The 19,097-nt window shown below is 40.3% G+C and overlaps 1 protein-coding gene across 1 annotated transcript in view; it reads left to right on the top strand.

Moving 5' to 3' along the window:
- The window catches only part of slc9a2 (solute carrier family 9 member 2), a 91,607-nt gene that overhangs the window by 47,880 nt on the left and 24,630 nt on the right, over positions 1-19,097 (top strand). Inside the window, exons 4-6 of the mRNA XM_072577598.1 lie at positions 7,373-7,590; positions 9,335-9,537; positions 15,303-15,392. Of these exons, the coding sequence (XP_072433699.1) occupies positions 7,373-7,590; positions 9,335-9,537; positions 15,303-15,392 (511 nt within the window). The remainder of the gene's footprint in view (positions 1-7,372; positions 7,591-9,334; positions 9,538-15,302; positions 15,393-19,097) is intronic.

Here is a 19,097-nt window from a genome sequence, read left to right as displayed (position 1 = left end):
TAAGATGAGCGGGGAAAAGGGGAAACGTTTCATGCAGAGGGATGTGCATGTATGGAATGAGCTGCTAGATGCAGTGGTGGAGGCTGATACAATTACAACACTTTGAAAGACATTTGGATGGGTAAATGAATAGGATGGGTTGAGAGATATGGGTCAAATGGGCTGACAAACGGGACCAGATTAATTTAGGATATCTGATCAGCGTGGACAAGTTGGACCAATGGGTCTGTTTTATGTGCTGCACCTCCCTATGACTTTATTCATGCACCCATCCAGATGTCTTTTAAATTTGGGAGAATAGATATGAGAATAATCTTTATTTTTCCCCTTGTTGGATGTATCTAAGGCAAGAGGGCATATATTTAACATGATTTTTATTTTGTTTGCCAATGGTGACACAAGAAAGCTTTTTATGCAGCAGGTGGTTAGGATCTGGACTGTTCTGCTTGCGAATGTGGCATCGACCAATTAAGTAGAGGCTTTAGATTGCTTTCTGCGAAGGAAAAATGTACAGGGTGACTGCTGTATCTGCAAAATCAGCTTCCGCAGTTTCAGCAGGAAATATTACATGAAACATTCCCGAACCAGGAACCAGGGGGCTGCCGGGGAGGTGGTAACATTCCCATTTGAATGAGTGGGTTCACTACTATCTGTGGTTTCAGACTTCTGCGGCAGGTCCTGGAACATATCCCCCAGAGGTACGGGGCGGTGGGGAGGGGGGGGGACTACTGTAGGAGGCTACTGAGAGAAGGTGGGCCAGTGGCAGTAGGTCAGTTGTTTTTGTGTGTTTTGAGGGTGTGGGGCACTTTTACTTAAGATTTCTGAATTCTTAATTTATAACAATGAGGTGCTGAGTTGTGCCTGATCCAACTATGTATACATAGTCTGTATTTATGACTCTAGTAGAATTTAATAGAGAGTGATTGCTGTTGATATTAAAGTAGTGTTTGACTGAGTAGAGCATCAATGATCCTCAGTAATCAAAGTCGACAGCAATCAGGTGCTCCCCTGCAGTGGCTTGAATCATACTAAGCATAAAGGAAGATAATAATGGTTGTTAGAGGTCAATCATTTCAGAACCTGGTCTTCACTGTAGGAGTTCGTCACTTTACATTTTTATATCCAGGAGTGTTGTTGCATACTACTGATTTTGTTTTTTTTTCTCCACCACTGAACCACCCATACTATTTTTTTTCAATTATTAACCACCAGCACGGGTTCTCCAATTGATTAGTTCCTCAGGTTACTCATTATTTAACCTACTTTTACAATTGATCTGTTCAGAGATGTTATTATTGCACATCTCTGGAGCAGGTGGGACTTGAACCTGGGCCTCTAGGTCCAGGATAGGTGCACTGCCAGTGTGTGTGCCACAACAGTCCTGGTTACTCAGTTCATTGTCCTAGGTTCTGTCACTTGCAGCTGCTTAGTCAAAAGACCTTCCCGTCTGAGAATGTGCACTGATGTTTGCAAAGTGTTCAGGTAATTAAGTAGTTCATGCCACATGTAGCAATACCTGAACAAGATTTAGATTTGGGCTGATGAATATTATTGGCAAGTAAGTGTAAAACAATGATGGATATTATTGGCAACACCGTGCACAACAATGACGATCCTAACTTGACATTCAGTAACATTGCCATTGCTGAATCCACTACTATCAACATCCTGGGGAGATGGGGCGGTTGGGGGAGGGGTGGAGTTGCATTGACCAGAAATTCTGTGACAAGAAACTCACCGGCTGACTCCCCAGACCCATCCGTTCTCCCAAATATACAAGTCTGGTATGTGATGGAATGCCCCCTGTTTTGTGTAGATGAGTCCAGCTTCAGCCGTGCTGTCTTGACATCATCCAGGAAAAAGCAGCACATGTAAATGCTGCATCATCGGTCACCTTTACATACACACACTCATTCCCTCTATTAGTACAGTACTGCAGTGTGACAGCAGTTTGTACATTCACATGGTTCAATTTGTCCAGGCTACTTCAACAGTAACTTCCAATTTTGCAGCTATTGAATCTAGAAAAAACAAAGTTAAAAATCACACAACACCAGGTTATAGTCCAACAGGTTTAATTGGAAGCACACTAGCTTTCGGAGCAACGCTCCTTCATCAGGTGATAGTGGAGGGCTCGATCGTAACACAGAATTTATAGCAAAAATTTACAGTGTGATGTAACTGAAATTAGACATTGAAAAATTAATTGTCTGTTAAGCCTTCCATCTGTTAGAATACAGTGATAGTTTCACTTCTTTCATGTGTAACTATCACTGTATTCTAACAGATGAAAGGCTTAACAGACAATCAATTTTTCAATGTATAATTTCAGTTACATCACACTGTAAATTTTTGCTATAAATTCTGTGTTACGATCGAGCCCTCCACTATCACCTGATGAAGGAGCGTCGCTCCGAAAGCTAGTGTGCTTCCAATTAAACCTGTTTGACTATAACCTGGTGTTATGATTTTTAACTTTGTACACCCCAGACCAACACCGGCGTCTCCAAATCTAGACAAAACAAGTGAGTGTAAAACATGTGGGTGGCACAATGGTTCTGTGGTTAGCACTGCTGCCTCACAGTGCCAGGGACCCGGGTTCAATTCCAGCCTCAAGTGACTGGGTGGAGTTTGTACATCCTCCCTGTGTTTGTGCAGGTTTCCTCTGAGCACTCCGGTTCCCTCCCACAGTCCAACGATGAGCAGGTTAGGTGGTTTGGCCATGCTAAGTTGCCCAGAGTGCGCAAGGACGTGCAAGCTGGGTGGGTTATTCATGGGAAATGCAGAGTTACAGGAATAGGGTAGGGGGATGGGTCTGGGTGGGATATTGTCCGGAGGGGTAGTGTGAACTCAATGGGCTGAATGGCCTGCTTCTTTGATTTGAATATAACCTCTTGCAAGTTCCACTGTAGCCTCATTAATAGAAAGTGAGGGCTGGAGATCAGAGTTGAGAGTGTGGTGCTGGAAAAGCACAGCAGGTCAGGCAACATCCAAGGAGCAGGAGAATCGATGTTTCATGCAGAAGCCCTTTATCTGAAGCTTCTCGGATGCTGACTGACCTGCTGTGCTTTTCCAGCACCACACTCTCTACTGTCGTCTCATACTATCCTGACTTAGAAATCTGTTGCTATTCCTTCATTGTCACTGGGTCAAAATCCTGGAATTCTGTCAACTGTGCTGTAATGAACTGGTTCCAAGAAGGCAGGTCATCATCATCACCCTCTCAAAGACAATTGTGGTGTAAAACAAATGCTCTGCATTGTTGCCCATATCCAGGAATTTTTATTTGACAAAGTGTTTGACACTACGTACATGTTGAGACGCATAGCCTTTTTCCCTATCCACTGCCCTTATTCCGTTCCTTAACATTACTAGGAGTGAGTGTAGTTGCCCAAACTTTGTATTCATGTTGCTCTAGAGCTCAGAAGGAAGCTGAGCTGGGTCATTCATTTAGCATTTCTGGTATGGAAGCAGCGACAGGAATGTCTTTTGCACTAATAGGCTGAGCTTCCCTATCATTGAGGAAAGAAAAATTCATGCAGCAACCACCACTTTATCCTGTTGTTTAGTTGTCCACCTGATTAACTAGATGTGGCAGAATCTGCTGTAGAATGTTGCTTCTGATGTTTAAAAAACAAGTAATCTTGTGGTAGTTTCATCAAGTTTGTACCTCCATTCTTAGCTATGCCTGCACTGAAAATTGTAATGCTTGCTGATTTAAAAAAAAATACTCTGTAATTCATTTATTAGTTTAAGTATTTTTCAGTGGAAATTTTTTTGCATTATTAGGAGCAAAACAACACATTAACGATACTTTTTCCTTGCGTACCCATTTGAAAGATAAAGATGCTACGAGATCCATGGGTGGTTAAAAACTGCTAACGTACACCTTTTCTTCTGCAACAACTTAGCTTATAATTCAGAGCAAGAGTGTAGAACAAGAAAGGTATGTGGTTATTAGACCTGCTGCTCCCACAGATGATGCAAAATCTGTCCATTGTGGAGAATTAACTGCTTTTTAAAAAAACATTTCTACATATTGGCTTACCACATGTAAACCATCCAAAAGCTCTGTAGGAGTTTGATACCTTACTAAGTCATATTCAGCTAAATCTATCCAAATATGGTCAGTCTTGGTTAAGATAACTTTAAATGACATTTTGTCTGCAGCACAGCAACAACCATTGTGCCAGGAAACATATTTTTGTAAGCAAGGACATTTTCCTATGTTTCACATGACTTTTAGTTTTCTGTTATTGACACAGGTGGGCCTGTGTGTCCAAAGGAGACAATTTTTTTTATTTCATCCACAGGTGCATCATCCACCTGTGGGGGACCAGCTATTTAATGCGTGAAAGCTCCTTTTGAATGAACCATATTCTAAACCGAACGTGTCCTGTCCAGTGAATTCCAGCTCTTTGTACTGAGGTTCTTTTGATATTGACAATTGTTATATGTTTTGCAGCTGAATAAGATACATGGCAAATTGCAAATCTTGGATATCTGAAACAAGAATAATACGTGGCAGTCAGCAAATTAAGAGCATCTGCACAGAGAAAAGACAGGGAGCCATTTTATGAAAAATTCTTCTCTGAGCAATAATCTGAAAAACAACGTTAATAGTATCAGTAAGAGACTTGGGTTTACACAATGCCTTTTCATGTCCTCTTGGCATCCCAAAACGTTTTACACCAAATCATTTCTTTTTTTCATCACAATCATAACATAAACATAGCAGCCATTTTCTGCACAGCGGAGTTCCATAGGTAATGTGATAATGGCCCGACAAATTGTCTTTTTATGTTAGGCAAAGGATAAATATTGATCCAAACACAACAGATATCTTCACTTTCCTTCTACAAATTTCCATTGAATTCTGAAGGTAGAATAGTTCTTGGTTTAACATCTTCTCTGAAGGACAGTACATTAGGATCAATCTAGATTTCAGATTTGGTGTGAACTGGGAATACAGAGCGAGAGGGAGACAACCAGGTGAACTGGAAATACAGAGTGACAGGGAGGCAACACACTGAACTGGGAATACAGAGCGACAGGGAGACAACACGGTGAACTGGGAATACAGAGCAACAGGTTTGGAAATGGGTTTAAGGGGAGAAGAAAATATTCAAGTCAGCACACTTAAATGCTCGAGAATGCAACTTTTAAATTGTGTTGCCTCTAAAAGACCCATAAAATTCTTAAAGTAAAAAATAAAGGCTAAGATCACTGTATATTTGTTTACTTAAAAACCTTGCTTTGAATCTTCCATGGTCAGATACCAAACTAGCTTTGTTTTCTTGATCTCATTTCCAGTTAACAAGAAAATGTTGTATTTATCTCATGCTGTAATAAAATGCCCACAGAATTTCATTAGAGGATTTGACATCTCGATACTTGAAAAGTTACAGCACGTGATTAGAAAGTTTGGCCAGACATTTCCACTTATGTGGAAGTAGAGAGCACGAGAGGTTAAGAGGGAAAATTTCCAGGGTTTCGTTTCTTGCTATAGTAGCTGACAATGATGAAATGATTAAAGTCTTGGAATAATCAAGAGCAGAGTTGATGGAGTGCAAATATATGGGACATGGGAAGGAGTGGTGTCATGAAGGGATTTCAAAACGAGGCTGAGAATTGTGTGGTATTGCGTGGCAATGTAGGACCAAACAGATGGGTAAATGGAACTTAGTTTGTGCTGGTAAATTGGCAGGATAACTTAAGGTAGAATAGAACAAGGGGCACTTTTCAGAGGCTGGCACCCTATCACCATTCACCCTTTATTTACAAATCAGTTGACAATAGAACCGCCTCTCACTGTCTCTGGCATTCAGCCCTCAATATCCTTGACATTCATTCTTTTATGATAACCAAGGCTGCCTGATTGAACCACATTTACAGCCTCAATTATAGAATTCATATTAGATTAGATTAGATTAGATTAGATTACTTACAGTGTGGAAACAGGCCCTTCGGCCCAACAAGTCCACACCGCCCCGCCGAAGCGCAACCCACCCATACCCCTACCTTTACCCCTTACCTAACACTACGGGCAATTTAGCATGGCCAATTCACCTGACCCGCACATCTTTGGACTGTGGGAGGAAACCGGAGCACCCGGAGGAAACCCACGCAGACACGGGGAGAACGTGCAAACTCCACACAGTTAGTCGCCTGAGGCGGGAATTGAACCCGGATCTCTGGCGCTGTGAGGCAGCAGTGCTAACCACTGTGCCACCGTGCCGCCCACCGTGCCTGCAGTCATCTGGTTACAATTACTACACTTGCCAAATTGTTTTCAAGTAAAACCAGTGTGCATATTTTTTTAAAAAAGATAAATCATGACAAAACATAACATTTATGTAGCCATTAGGTTTTGTTTTAAGTGATTTATATGGGATATCTGGTTGGCATAGATGAGTTGGATCGAAGGGTCTGTTTCTGTGCTGTACATCTCTATGATTCTGACTCCACATGACCATTTTCTTAATTGCATTTATAGTTTTGTCGAACTCTTGATACTTGTAAGGCTGTTAGGAGGAAAAGGTAAACTACTTCAGAATAAGTAAAATTTGACTGACTATCTTATCAACTGGTGCAAAAGCAGGTGATTCTTGAATTGTGGAGAGGAAAAAAAAGGAAAGTCATCATGTGTGGCACAACTATAACTTCCAGAAATAATTTGGGGACTCTTGCTATGGTTACGTCATGACACAAATGTCATGAAATGTCTGGACATCATAACGGAGATGAATGCATTTGATGCTTGTTGTGTACCGGGTCAAAATCTGCAAAGGTGGTACAGATGAAACAAAATTAAAGGGAAAGAGATATGTTGTATTAAATTTTAAATTCAAACTATTAATTTAAAACATATGCCTCATCTGAAAATTGGAATTGATTTTAAAAGTCAAACCAAGTCCATAGAAAATCTTTCCAATTCCATTTCTTCTGCAGCACCTTAAGCTACAATTAGCCAGCTCAGCACGAAGTAAGTAAGTAAAGTCTCTGTTGTCCTACTGGACCATCGGACTGTGTTCCCATTACAGAGACTCAGCTGGTGGTGGTTTAATCTGAGGGGCACCACACCTCAAGTAAATTGCAAGGTGGAGCAGGAGAGTCCTTTGAGGTAAACTCAACATATGCAGGAACTGAGTCTACATTGTTGATGTCACTCTGTAGAAAGAAGTCTTAAATTGTACATGGAGTAATGCAACATGAAAATTGTGATTTGTATCTGTCAAATTACTGGGGTTGAGAAAATCTGTCATTAAATGGGAAGGGGATAGGTCGTCATCGTCTTAGGAGAAGCTATCTCCAGAGTCGATGCCTGTGTGATATTATTTGAAAACGAATTAATAAAATCCTTCCTCTTCAGATTGATAGCCTGCTCAATGAGCATGAAGTACTATGTGGAAGAAAATATTTCGATGAAATCTAGCACCACGATCAAGTATTTCATGAAGATGTGGAGTAGTGTCAGTGAAACTCTTATATTCATCTTCCTTGGTGTATCAACAATTACGAATACCCACGAATGGAATTGGGCATTTGTTTGCTTCACTCTATTGTTCTGTTTGATTTGGCGAGCACTAGGTAAACGATTGTTCATTTTCTAAACCTTTTAGATTGTCAGTCTGTGTGCAGGAGTTTTTACCTTTTGGCTTTACGCACACAAATAAGAATATTTGAGTTTGAGTGTAGGAAGAACAGGTATGATTGTGAAAGAATGTGGTTATTTAATGTAAATCAATGCAAGGAAAACTGACTGCGTACTTATAAATAAACATCGAGTCAGAGAGTGTTTGGCATGGAAAAAGACCCTTTAGTCCAATTTGTCCATGCCAACCAGATATCCTAAATAAATCTAGTCCCATTTGCCAGCATTTGGTCCATATTGCTCTGAACTTTTTCTATTCATACATCCATCTAGATGCCTTTTAAAAATTGTAATTCTGCTGGTCTCAACCACTTCCTTTGGTAGCTCTTTCCATACATAAACCATTCTCTGCATGAAAAAGTTTCCCTTAAGTCTCTTTTTGAATCTTTCCCCTTATGCTAAACCTATGCTCTGTAGTTTTGGACTACCCCACCCTAGGGAAGAGACTTTGTCTATTTATCCTATCCATTCCCCTCATGATTTTATGAACCTCTATAAGGTCACCCCTCATCCTCCGACACTCCAAGGAAAACAGCCCCAGCCTATTCAGCCTCGTCTCTGTAGCTCAAACCCTCCAACCCTGGCAACATCCTTGTAAATCTTTTTTGAACCATTTCACGTTTCACAATATCCTTCCCTATGGCAGGGAGACAGAGTTGCATGCAGTATTCCAAAAGTGGTCTAACCAACATCCTGTACAGCTGCAACATGATCTTCGCTGTTTATTTATTTTGCTCAGATGAACTCCTATGTCCAGAGATACTTGAAACCAAACAGCAGAGGCAGTCAGCAGTGAGGGTTCACTGCTGGGTCAGACAGATGTGCAGGTTTACTTCTCTGCTTGTTTCAACTGCCACGTCATCACTGCTTTGCCTCCTTTTCTTCCATTTTAAAGTGCTGTTTTGATTTTATTTTTCCCAAAATTCCAGAACAATGCAACAGTATATAAAAGAGTAGTTACTGCCCCTACTGACTGTGTGGAGTTTGCACATTCTCCCCGTGTCTGCGTGGGTTTCCTCCGGGTGCTCCGGTTTCCTCCCACAATCCAAAGATGTGCAGGTCAGGTGCATTGGCCATCCTAAATTGTCCTTAGTGTAGGTAAGGGGTAGGGGTATGGGTGGGTTGCACTTCGGTGGGGCGGTGTGGACTTGTTGGGCCGAAGGGCCTGTTTCCACACTGTAAGTAATCTAATCTAATCTAAAACACTGAAAATACCTCAGAAAAGGAGCACCTCTTACAGCCCCAATTTTGGCCCATCCTCCTTCGTGGAACGTTGTTTAGTTTTGCAGTGTCCAGTGCACTGAAGTAATTGCATTTGGAGCCAAATACAAGGATGTTCTCACCTTTGTTAGATTTACACATATGTATTTGTCTTGGATTTTGCCCAAGTTCCATTCACTATATAACAAAGCTGGTGTCTCAGCTGTCTTGTGGATGCAATGTGAATAACATCAATTAATTTTGGTCTTATATAGGCTAGAGCAATCTGCAATTTCATTGTGTTCAGCTCTTTATAGAAACATTGAGCAAACCTTGTTTGGGAAGGGACAATACAATAACAATGGGCTTGTATGCCAGTGATTTGCATGTAGTTTCAAAGAAGACCATTAGTGAGTGATATCACCCTTTGACAGATGTACATGGTTGCCAATTTTTAACCAATTTCTTTTTTAATTTCAGGTGTTATTGTGCTAACGCAGATCATTAACAGATTTCGGAAATTGATTATCACCCGCAAGGATCAATTTATCATTGCCTATGGAGGGCTGCGCGGGGCAATTTGCTTCTCGCTTGTGTTCCTGCTTCCTTCTCATATCTTTCCTCGAAAGCATTTGTTCATCACATCAACCATTGTGGTCATATTCTTCACCGTGTTTATTCAGGTTAAAACTATCTGCTTATATGTCTTGGTTGCTGAAATATCTGTTACAAAACTTTGTTCTCCACTTGAAATTAGAACTTAGTTATCAATATACTTATTAATACAATAACAACGTTATTACAAGTCCTTAATGTGCAATAATTGACCAGCTTCAAAATATTGAGTTTATTTAAATTGCATGCTTTTTGCAAAGTGTATTCACGAAGACTCTACTAGTTATAGATTTGAATTTTCCTTGAATGTAGAGAGGGCTGGAGAAGTACTTCAAGTTCTCAATTGGACATAAAATTTTGTTCTGATTTGGCTTTCATAAACCATTTTGGCCAACTCTTATTGTAGTTGTTTTAGACAATCTGATGTCTAAATGTTATTTATTTTTTCAAGTGCATTGTTTGGTGAAATCTTTCATTCCAGTTAGTAACAAACATAAGTACCTCCCCAAGTAACAAAGAATATAATTTGTGACCTTGATCAAAGGAAAACCATCCAAGGAGCAGGAGAATCGACGTTTTGGGCATGAGCCCTTCTTCAGGCTTATGCCCGAAACGTGGATTCTCCTGTTCCTTGGATGCTGCCTGACCTGCTGCGCTTTTCCAGCAACACATTTTCAGCTCTGATTTCCAGCATCTGCAGTCCTCACTTTCTCCTCAAAGGAAAACCACCCCTCGTTATCCTTTTTGAGCAGTCTGCAGGCTTTGACAGAGTTGACTGCACTGTCTTCCAATGCCTCGCCAATATAATCCAGCAGTGTGGTACTACTCTAACCTAGTTCCATTATTTGTCTACCTGTAACTACAGAATACTGCCAATGGTTTTTTTCTTTCTACTCCTGTTAACTGGTATTCCCCAAGGTTCTAAGTGGGATTCATCCGCCTTCTCAATTACATGCTACGTCCCTCACTCCTCTGACATAAGGAGGACAGCCCCTGCTGCTTCAATAACAATTAATTTTCACTAACGTCTTTTTAGGAAATGAGTTATTCCTCCTTACCCATTCTGATCCACATGTGACCTCCAACTCTTAGCGACAAGGCTGATGCTTAACTGCCCTCTGAAATGACTTAAGAAGCCACTCAGTTGTACCAAACTGCTAATAAAGCCAAAGAGAGGACTGAAACCAGACAGCTGACCTAGGCACTGGAAATGACAACAGCAAACCCAACCCTGTTAATCCTGTAAAGTCCTCCTTTTTAACATGCATTTCATTAAATAGAGAAGGAACAGCCTGATGTAGTCATACTGTCCGAATTGTGCCTTATAGACATCACCATAATGTGAAGAAATCATTGCTGGACTTGGAACATTAATTGTGTTGCCCTCTTCTCAGATGCTGCTAGACCTGCTGAGTTTCTCAACATTCTCTGTGTTTGTTTTGGATTTTTAGCATCCGCAGTATTTTGCCTTTATATCACCATTACCATCCTGCTCCACTGGCTGGGCAGACCCACTAGTGGTGGGGACACAGTGATACACAGTTGGTAGAGAGTTAGACCAACTGGAGGAAGCATAGCGTGTACTTTGAGTGGGGAACTTTTGTGCTTATCACCAGGAGTGACTCGGTAGCGTTGCAACTGACAAAGCAGGCCATGTCTTAAAGAACATAGCTGTTAAACAGGGTCTGCAGCAAGTGGTCAGGGAGCCAACAAAAAGGAAACCTCATCTTGCCTTCGACCTCAACAATCTACTATTCCAGATGCATCTGCCCATGATGGTATTGGTAGAAGGACTAGCTGGGCCCCTCTCCAAGCTATTCCAGTACAGTTAGAACACTGACATCAATCTGACAACATGGAAAACAGCCCATTTATGTTATGCCCACAATAAGAGGGGGATTGACCAGGTTAGAATTGTCCTATCCCCTTATTCTTGATCAACAGCAAATGTTGGAAGAAGTGGTCAACAGTGCTGTCAAGGAGCATTTGCAAAGGAATAACTTGCTCACTGATGCTCAATTCAAGGTCTACTGGGGCAACTCAACTCTTGGACTCATCACAGCCTTAGTTCAAATGTGGACTTAAAAAAAAAAACTGAACCCAAGAAGGGAGTGAGAATGACTCCACTCGAATCAACTGGAAGAAAGTGGGGACTGCAGATGTTGCTGATCAGAGTCGACAGTATGGTGCTGCACAAGCACAGCAGGTTAGGCAGCATCTGAAGAGTAGGAGAATCGACATTTCGGGCATAAGCCCTTCATCAGAGCCCTTCCTGCTTCGATTGTCCTGCACCTCGGATGCCGCCTGACCTGCTGTGCTTTTCCAGCACCATAATTGCGACTCCCCTTGAATCAAGGCACGATTAGGCAGAGTACGACATTCAAGGAGCCCTGTGTAAACTGGTGTCAATGGGAATGAGTTGGAAAATCTTTAGAGTCATAGGTAATACAAAGGAAAATGGTTGTTGGAGGTCCGTCATCTCAGCACCAGGACATCTCTACATGAGTTCCTCAGAGTAGTTACCTAGGCCCAACAATCTTCAGCTGCTTCATCAGAAACCTTTTCTTCCATTATTCGGTCAGAATGGTGATGCATAATTATAAGTGAAAAATATTCAATCCATTCATGACTCCTTAGATACTGATACAGATCGTGTCGATATGCAGCTGGACCTGGACAATATCTGGCTTAGGTTGATAAGTGGCAAGTAACATTTGTGTCACACGTGTTGTGGCAGTTACCATCTCTGAGAGATTCTGATTATTTTTCCTTTGCACTCAATGCCATTACCATTGCTTAATTTCCCACTATCAACATCCTGGAGATTGATCAGAAACTGATCTGGACCAACAATAATAAATGCTGTGATTACAAGAGCAGGTCAAATTCTAAGAATGCTGCAGTGAGTGACTGTCCCTTTGCTCCCCCCATGCCTGTCTACCATCTGCAAGGCTCAAGTCAGGAGTCCAGTGCAATATTTTCCATTTGCTTGATGGCTGCAATAACACTCAAAAGCTTAAAACCATCCAGAATAAAGCAGCCTGCGTGATTGGCACACCATCTACCACCTTCAACATTCACTCTGTTTTCCCATCCGTGCACAGTGGTAGCAGTATGAGCCATTTACAAGATGCACTGCAATGACTTACTAAGGCTCCTTTAACAGTATCTTCCATACATGTGACCTCTACAACCTATAACGATAAGGGCAACAGGCACGTGAGAACACCACCTGCAAGTTCCTCTCCAACATCATCTTGACTTGGAATATATTGCTGTTCTGTCTTTTTCAGGTCAAAATTCTGGAACTCCTTTCCAAAAAGCAGTAGGCATTCTACACCTCAAAGATTGCAGCAATTCAAGAAGTGACTTACCATCACTTTTCCCCAGGGCAATTAGGAATGGGTAATAAATGCTGGCCAAGTCACCAATACCCATATTTCATGAACAAATATTAAAATACCTCATCCCTGTTACCATTCTAGTGAATCTCATGTACATCCTCTCAAATGCTTTTGACCGTGTAAAATTGTGATGCACAAAAAAACAATATTCCAGTTGTTTTCTACATGATTGCTAATTTATGCTAAATCTGTGGTGGTGGATTTCAACTAGAAATTCAGCTGTAACTGCCCATTTATGGTTCTTGGAGACCACAGATCAATTCATCACCTAGACGAGTCATAGGGTCATAAAGATGTTTAGCACAGAAACAGACCCTTCGGTCCAATAGATAACCTAACTTAATCTAGCCCCGTTTGCCAGCAATTGGCCCATATCCCTCTGGACCCTTTCTATTCATTTGCATATTTTAAACATTGTCATTGTACCAGCCTCCATAACTTCTTTTGGCAGCTTATTCCAGACATACACCACCCTCTGTGTGAAAACATTGATCCTTAGGTCACTTTTAAATCTTTCCCCTCTCACCCTAAATCTATGCCTTCTAGTTCTGGACTCCCCCCAGCCTACCCCCTCCATCCTGGGACAATACCTTGTCTATCTACCCTATCCGTGCCTCTTATGCTTTTATAAACTTCTATAAGGTCACTCCTCAGCCTCCGCCACTCCACAAAAGAAATAGTTGTCCTATTCAACCTGCTATCCATTCGCCACTTTCGTACCTGCTTGGTGATTTTCAACACAGCTTCCCCCTTTACCCACGTATTTTGTACATGCTGACATCATTACCTGACACAGTGGAAAGTACTGAAATGTCTATGACCTTTCTATTTCTTTTAAAGTGTTAATATTGGTCAAGATGAGAACTGCAAAAATTAGAAATATGTAGACTACCTGTCAACTTTGAAAAGGTTGTGTGACGAGGTAGCTATGGGGATAAAATAAGCAAATGTTTGAAATATAAGAGCTAATTTTAGTTGTCCTCAGAAAAATGTAAAACCAGCACACCAAATTGTCATTTTATCTACAAAAACACAAGGTTTTTTAAATCTACAGGACTGTGTGCAAATGTCACCCAGACATTCTCACCATGTGTCTGCATGGGATTCCTCTGGGTGCTCTGGTTTCCACCCATAGTCCAAAGGTGTGCAGACTTGGTGGATTAGCCATGGGAAATGCAAGGTTACAGAGATTAGGGTGGGGTGATGGGTCCAAATAGGGTGCTCTTTGGAGAGTTGGTACTTGATGGACTGAATGGTCTGCTTCCATGCTGTAAGGATCCTATGATTCTATGAAGTAAAATATACAAGGTAGATAAACTAGAATATCATAGGGCTGACCACTAGAAACTCATTGGACTCATATTGACTATAGCATTTGGATGAATACAAGCTGATCAGAAAAGGACAAAGAATTTGTAAAGGGTAAGTCATGTCTAAGGATCTAGTCAAACCCCTTTGACATGGCAGAGAAAGGAGTCTCTAAAGATGTTGCTTATTGACTTCCTGAAGGCATTCAACTAGGTTTCACATAAGACACTGTTAAACGAATTGACAATGATTGAAATTGGATACAACTAATGGCTTGCATAGGGAATTGGATGGAAGATAGGGTACAGAATCATGTTGATGGGTATGTATTTGAATTGGCAGCATGTGTCTCCCAAGGAACACTCAAAGCCTCCACGTTTTTGCTAGTTTAATCAATGGCTTAATGAAGTAATAATCAGAACTGAATCTACATTTGCTGATAATACTAAGCTGAGTAAATTGTCTAGTAGAGAGCAATGGGACAGTACCAAATTATGTTTGTGGGTAAAACTGACAGATGAGGGTTCCTGTAGGTGAAGTGAGATCATCATGGGTTTAAAGATATTTCTGAGCATTTTCTAAATGTTGTCGTATTAGGAATTGTTGCTGAGCAGAGAAATTTCTGGCTCCAAACACAGAAGCTGCTTAAAGCAGGTACAAAAAGTAATTTAAAAGGTTAATGTAATGTTGGCCTTTATTTTAAAACTAGGCCAGAATTCTACTGCGTGAAAGTAACTTTAAAAATGTCGAGCTGTACTTAACTCTTACTTGAGGACTGGGCAACGCATCACAGGAGATATTAACCTTGAACACTACAGCACAGATTCATTAAAATGTTATCAAACCTAAAACAATGTTAAATAATGAGTTTGCATAATTTAGGACTTTTCTTTCCATAAGAACAAGGAACAGAAGTAGATCATTCAGCTCCCCAAGCCTGACTTACTGTTCTATAACGTCATGGCTGAACTGCCCCAGACCGTAAAGCCTCTTTTGTGCCATCTCCTCAGACTTCTTAATATTCCAAAAATTAACCCACCTGCTTTTTATTTTGAACTGAAATCCTAAATATGTGTGTGCCTCTATTTGTTGAAAGTAAATGCTCACTGTTGATCTTTTAGGGAATGACTATTCGCCCATTGGTTAATTTTCTGGATGTCAAAAAGACGAATAAAAAGCAGCCAACTGTCAGTGAAGAGATTCACATTCGTGTAAGTGTCCCAATTATGTTGTTCGACTTTGTAACAATCTTGCATTTAAGTAACTGTTATGGGTTAGAATCCATAGTGTTTGAGCTGAATTAATGCTGGCACTAAAGGTTGAGCAGCTGATCAATGTGGCAATGAGACTTGGATGGTGTCAGCATACATGTGGAAACTGAATCTTCTTACAAGTAACAAATGAAAGAGGTAAACCCTTGATGAATATCAGTTGTTGCTACTATTTGGGAAGAGAAATTATTGCAGAAACAGGGAAAAGGGAAGTGCTAGAGAAATTATCTTCCTTGACCTCTCTTCGGCCTCCAATATTGTTCAACACATCAAATTCCCACAGTGTTTCTGCACCAGTGTCTACTTCCCTAATGCAGGACCTGTATTATTTAACACTTGTGTATGACTTTTTTTTTAACATGAACATGTTCACCTGCACTATCACTGGGAATTCATCCTGGATTTTTCCTCTTCATTTACCTAATACCTTTTAGTGATGTTATCAACTAACATGAGAATATCTCTTGCAATCTCTTGGTTGTTTGCCACAAATCTGGATGCCTCTTGGCTTCCTCAAATGTTCTATGCATGACTGATGCCAGTCTCTGCCCTCTTCCATTGTGGAATCTTACTGCTTGAAATCTTGCTTCATTTGATTTGGAACTCAATGTTCACCACACATTGTGTCTATCACAAAAATCATCTTCCAAGTATTTGGAACAAAATAAATTAACAGTACACAGACACATTAATGGGAGTGATCAGCTATTGTGGAGACATGGGTACTGGGAGTTCAAAGCTGGGCACGCAATATTCAAAGCATGTTTGAATGGAAAAGTAGAAGGAAAGGGTGGCAAGGATGGAATAAATGCAATAGCAAGAAATTATCTTAGATTGGAAGATGTAGAATACATATGAGTGAAGTTAGTATTAATAAGGGGAAGAAAACACTGTAAAGAGATTTGCTGTATATTGCATAGAAAAGAGAATAAAACAGGAGATAATGAGGCCATGTAAACAAGCCAGACCATTATTTATGGGTGACTTTAATCTTCTTGTAGATTGGGACTGTCAGATTGGCAGAGGTAAGAGGTATGAGGAAGTATTCATAGAATGTTTTCAGGTTAGTTTCCCAGAACAGTATGTTGTGGATCCAACCAAGTTATTAGTTCTCATAAAATGTAAGCAAGTTGATTTCAAAAGGATTTTAGAGTAAAAGGTTCCCTAGGAACCAGCGGTAGACACGGTAGAATTTAATATTCAATTTGAAATGAAGAAACTTTAGTCAGATACAACTGTGTTAAACTTGAATAAGGGTAGTTATAAAGCAACAAAGACAGAGGTGGCTGGAACTGAATTTGAAAGGAATTTAACAGCAAAGATGGCTTAAGAACTATCTCAGATGTTGAAGAGAACAGTTTGACTCTCAAAAAAAGTACCCCAAATGAAAAAGCAACATTCTAGGATGGGCAAAGTCAATTAGGGAAATTAAGGTTAGCATCAAATTGAAGGAAAAGAAAATATCTACTAATCCTTACAAATGGTAATCTAGAGGATTGGGAAAGTGTGAAAAACTAGCAAAGATAACCAAACAATAATAAAGGGCGAGAAGATGAACTTTAAAGGTAAATTTGTAAGTAAAATGAAGATAGACAGCAAGAGCGTCCTTAATTATATGAAAATGAAATGAGGCAAAAGTGAACAAAAGCCTTTTAGTAAACAAGGTTGGGGAAATAATAATGAGAATGAGGAAATGACGGATGAATTAATAAATACTTTTCATCATTCTTAATAGTAGATGGCATTAACAGTATTACAGAAATATTAAATAATCAAGGAGCAAAAAGAGGAAAGAAAACATATAATAATTATCACTGGGAAAATAGAACTAGAGGAACTAATGGGGCTAGAGACCAATAAATACCCTGGTCCTGTTGCGTTGCATTCTAGAATATTAAATGAAGTGGCGAGATAGTATCTTCACTGTTAATAATCTTCCAAAGTTCCTTCGATTCTGGACAAGTCCCAGAGGACTTGAAAACTGCCAATGTAACACCTTTTATTTGAAAAGGGAACAACACAAAAACAGGTATCTATGGGCCAAGTAGCTTAATGTCTGTTAATGGGAAAATATTAGAAAATAATGTAATATCAGAACATTTAAAAATATCTACATGTTCAAGAATAGCCAGCATGGCCTCATTTGTCTGACAAAATTAGTAGAATTCCTTGAGGCGGTTACAAGTAATGATGGATTATTAAGAAGCAGTGGATCTAACATATCTGGATTTTCACAGGTGGGTGATAAGGTCTGCACATTAAGCTACTGACTAAGATAAGAGTCCCTGGTTTTGGAAGTAGTATTTTAACATACATAGAGGATTGAGAATTGGGATAAGGGACGCATTTTAGGATGGCAACCTGCAACTAGTTGTGGGCTACAGGGATCAGCCTTGGGGCCACCATTACTTGCAATATATTAATGACTTGGATGAGGAAAGTAAATCTGCAATCACCGAGTTTGGTGATGACACAAAAGCAGATGGGAAGGTAAGTGGTAAGGCCACAAAACACTGCAGTGGAAATACAGACCGATTTAAGAGAGTGGGCAAAAACTTAGTAGATGGAATGTAATTTGGGGAAATATGAAGTTGTACACTTTGGCAGGAAGAATGGAGGAGCAAAATATGTTTCTAAATGGAGAACTTGCTGTAGCTTTCTGCACTTTGAGGGGCTTAGGGAGTTGTAGAGTCACAGAGCTGTACAGCATGAAAATATGCTTCGGTCCAACTTGTCCATGCCGACGAGATATCCTAAGTTTAATCTAGTCCCATTGCCAGCATTTCGCCCATATCCCTCTAAACCCTTCCTGTACATGTACCCACTCAGACACCTTTTAAATATTGTAATTGTACCAGCCTACAGCACCACTCTGTGGACAAGTCGTCCCTTTGATCCCTTTTTAAATGTTTCCCCTCTAACTTTAAATCTATACCGTCCAGATTTGGACTCCCCCACCCTGGAGAAAAGACTCATCCTATCCATACCCCTCATGATTTTTATAAACTTCTATAAAGTCACCCCTCAGCCTCCAACACTCTAAAGAAAATGGCCCCAACCTATTCAGCCTCTCCCCAACCCTGGCAACATCCTTGTCAATCTTTTCTGAACCCTTTGAAGTTTCACAACATTCCTTCCTATAGCAGGGAGACCAGAACTGAATATAATATTCCAAAAGTGACCTAACCAATGCAATATGAGCTCCCAACTCCTATACTCAATACTCTGACCAATAAAGGAAAGTATACACACACCTTCTTCACTACCCTATCTACCTGCGCTCTACTTTCAAGGAACTAAGAACATGTACACCAAGATCTCTTTGTCATCCATGAATTCCAAAAACTATCATCCAATCAGCAGGGAATTGAAAAGGCAAATAGAATATTGGCCTTTATTTGAAAGGAAATTGAATATAAGGATAGGGAAATCTTACTAAAATTATATAAAGCACTGGTTAGACCACAGCTGGAATATGTGAACAGGTTTGTCTCCTTATCTACGAATGATATTCCACCAACTGAGGCAGTCCCAAGAAGGTTCATTAGGTTGATCCTGGAAATGAAGAGACTGTCTTATGAAGAGGTTGAATAGATTATGCGTGTGCACACCGGAGTTTAGAAGAATACCATTACCTTATTAAAA

Source organism: Chiloscyllium punctatum, chromosome 9 (assembly GCF_047496795.1).
Source record: "Chiloscyllium punctatum isolate Juve2018m chromosome 9, sChiPun1.3, whole genome shotgun sequence".
Taxonomy (NCBI): Eukaryota; Metazoa; Chordata; class Chondrichthyes; order Orectolobiformes; family Hemiscylliidae; genus Chiloscyllium; species Chiloscyllium punctatum.
The sequence above is the reverse complement of the archived record's forward strand: the minus strand, read 5'-3'. Positions and strand labels throughout refer to the sequence as shown.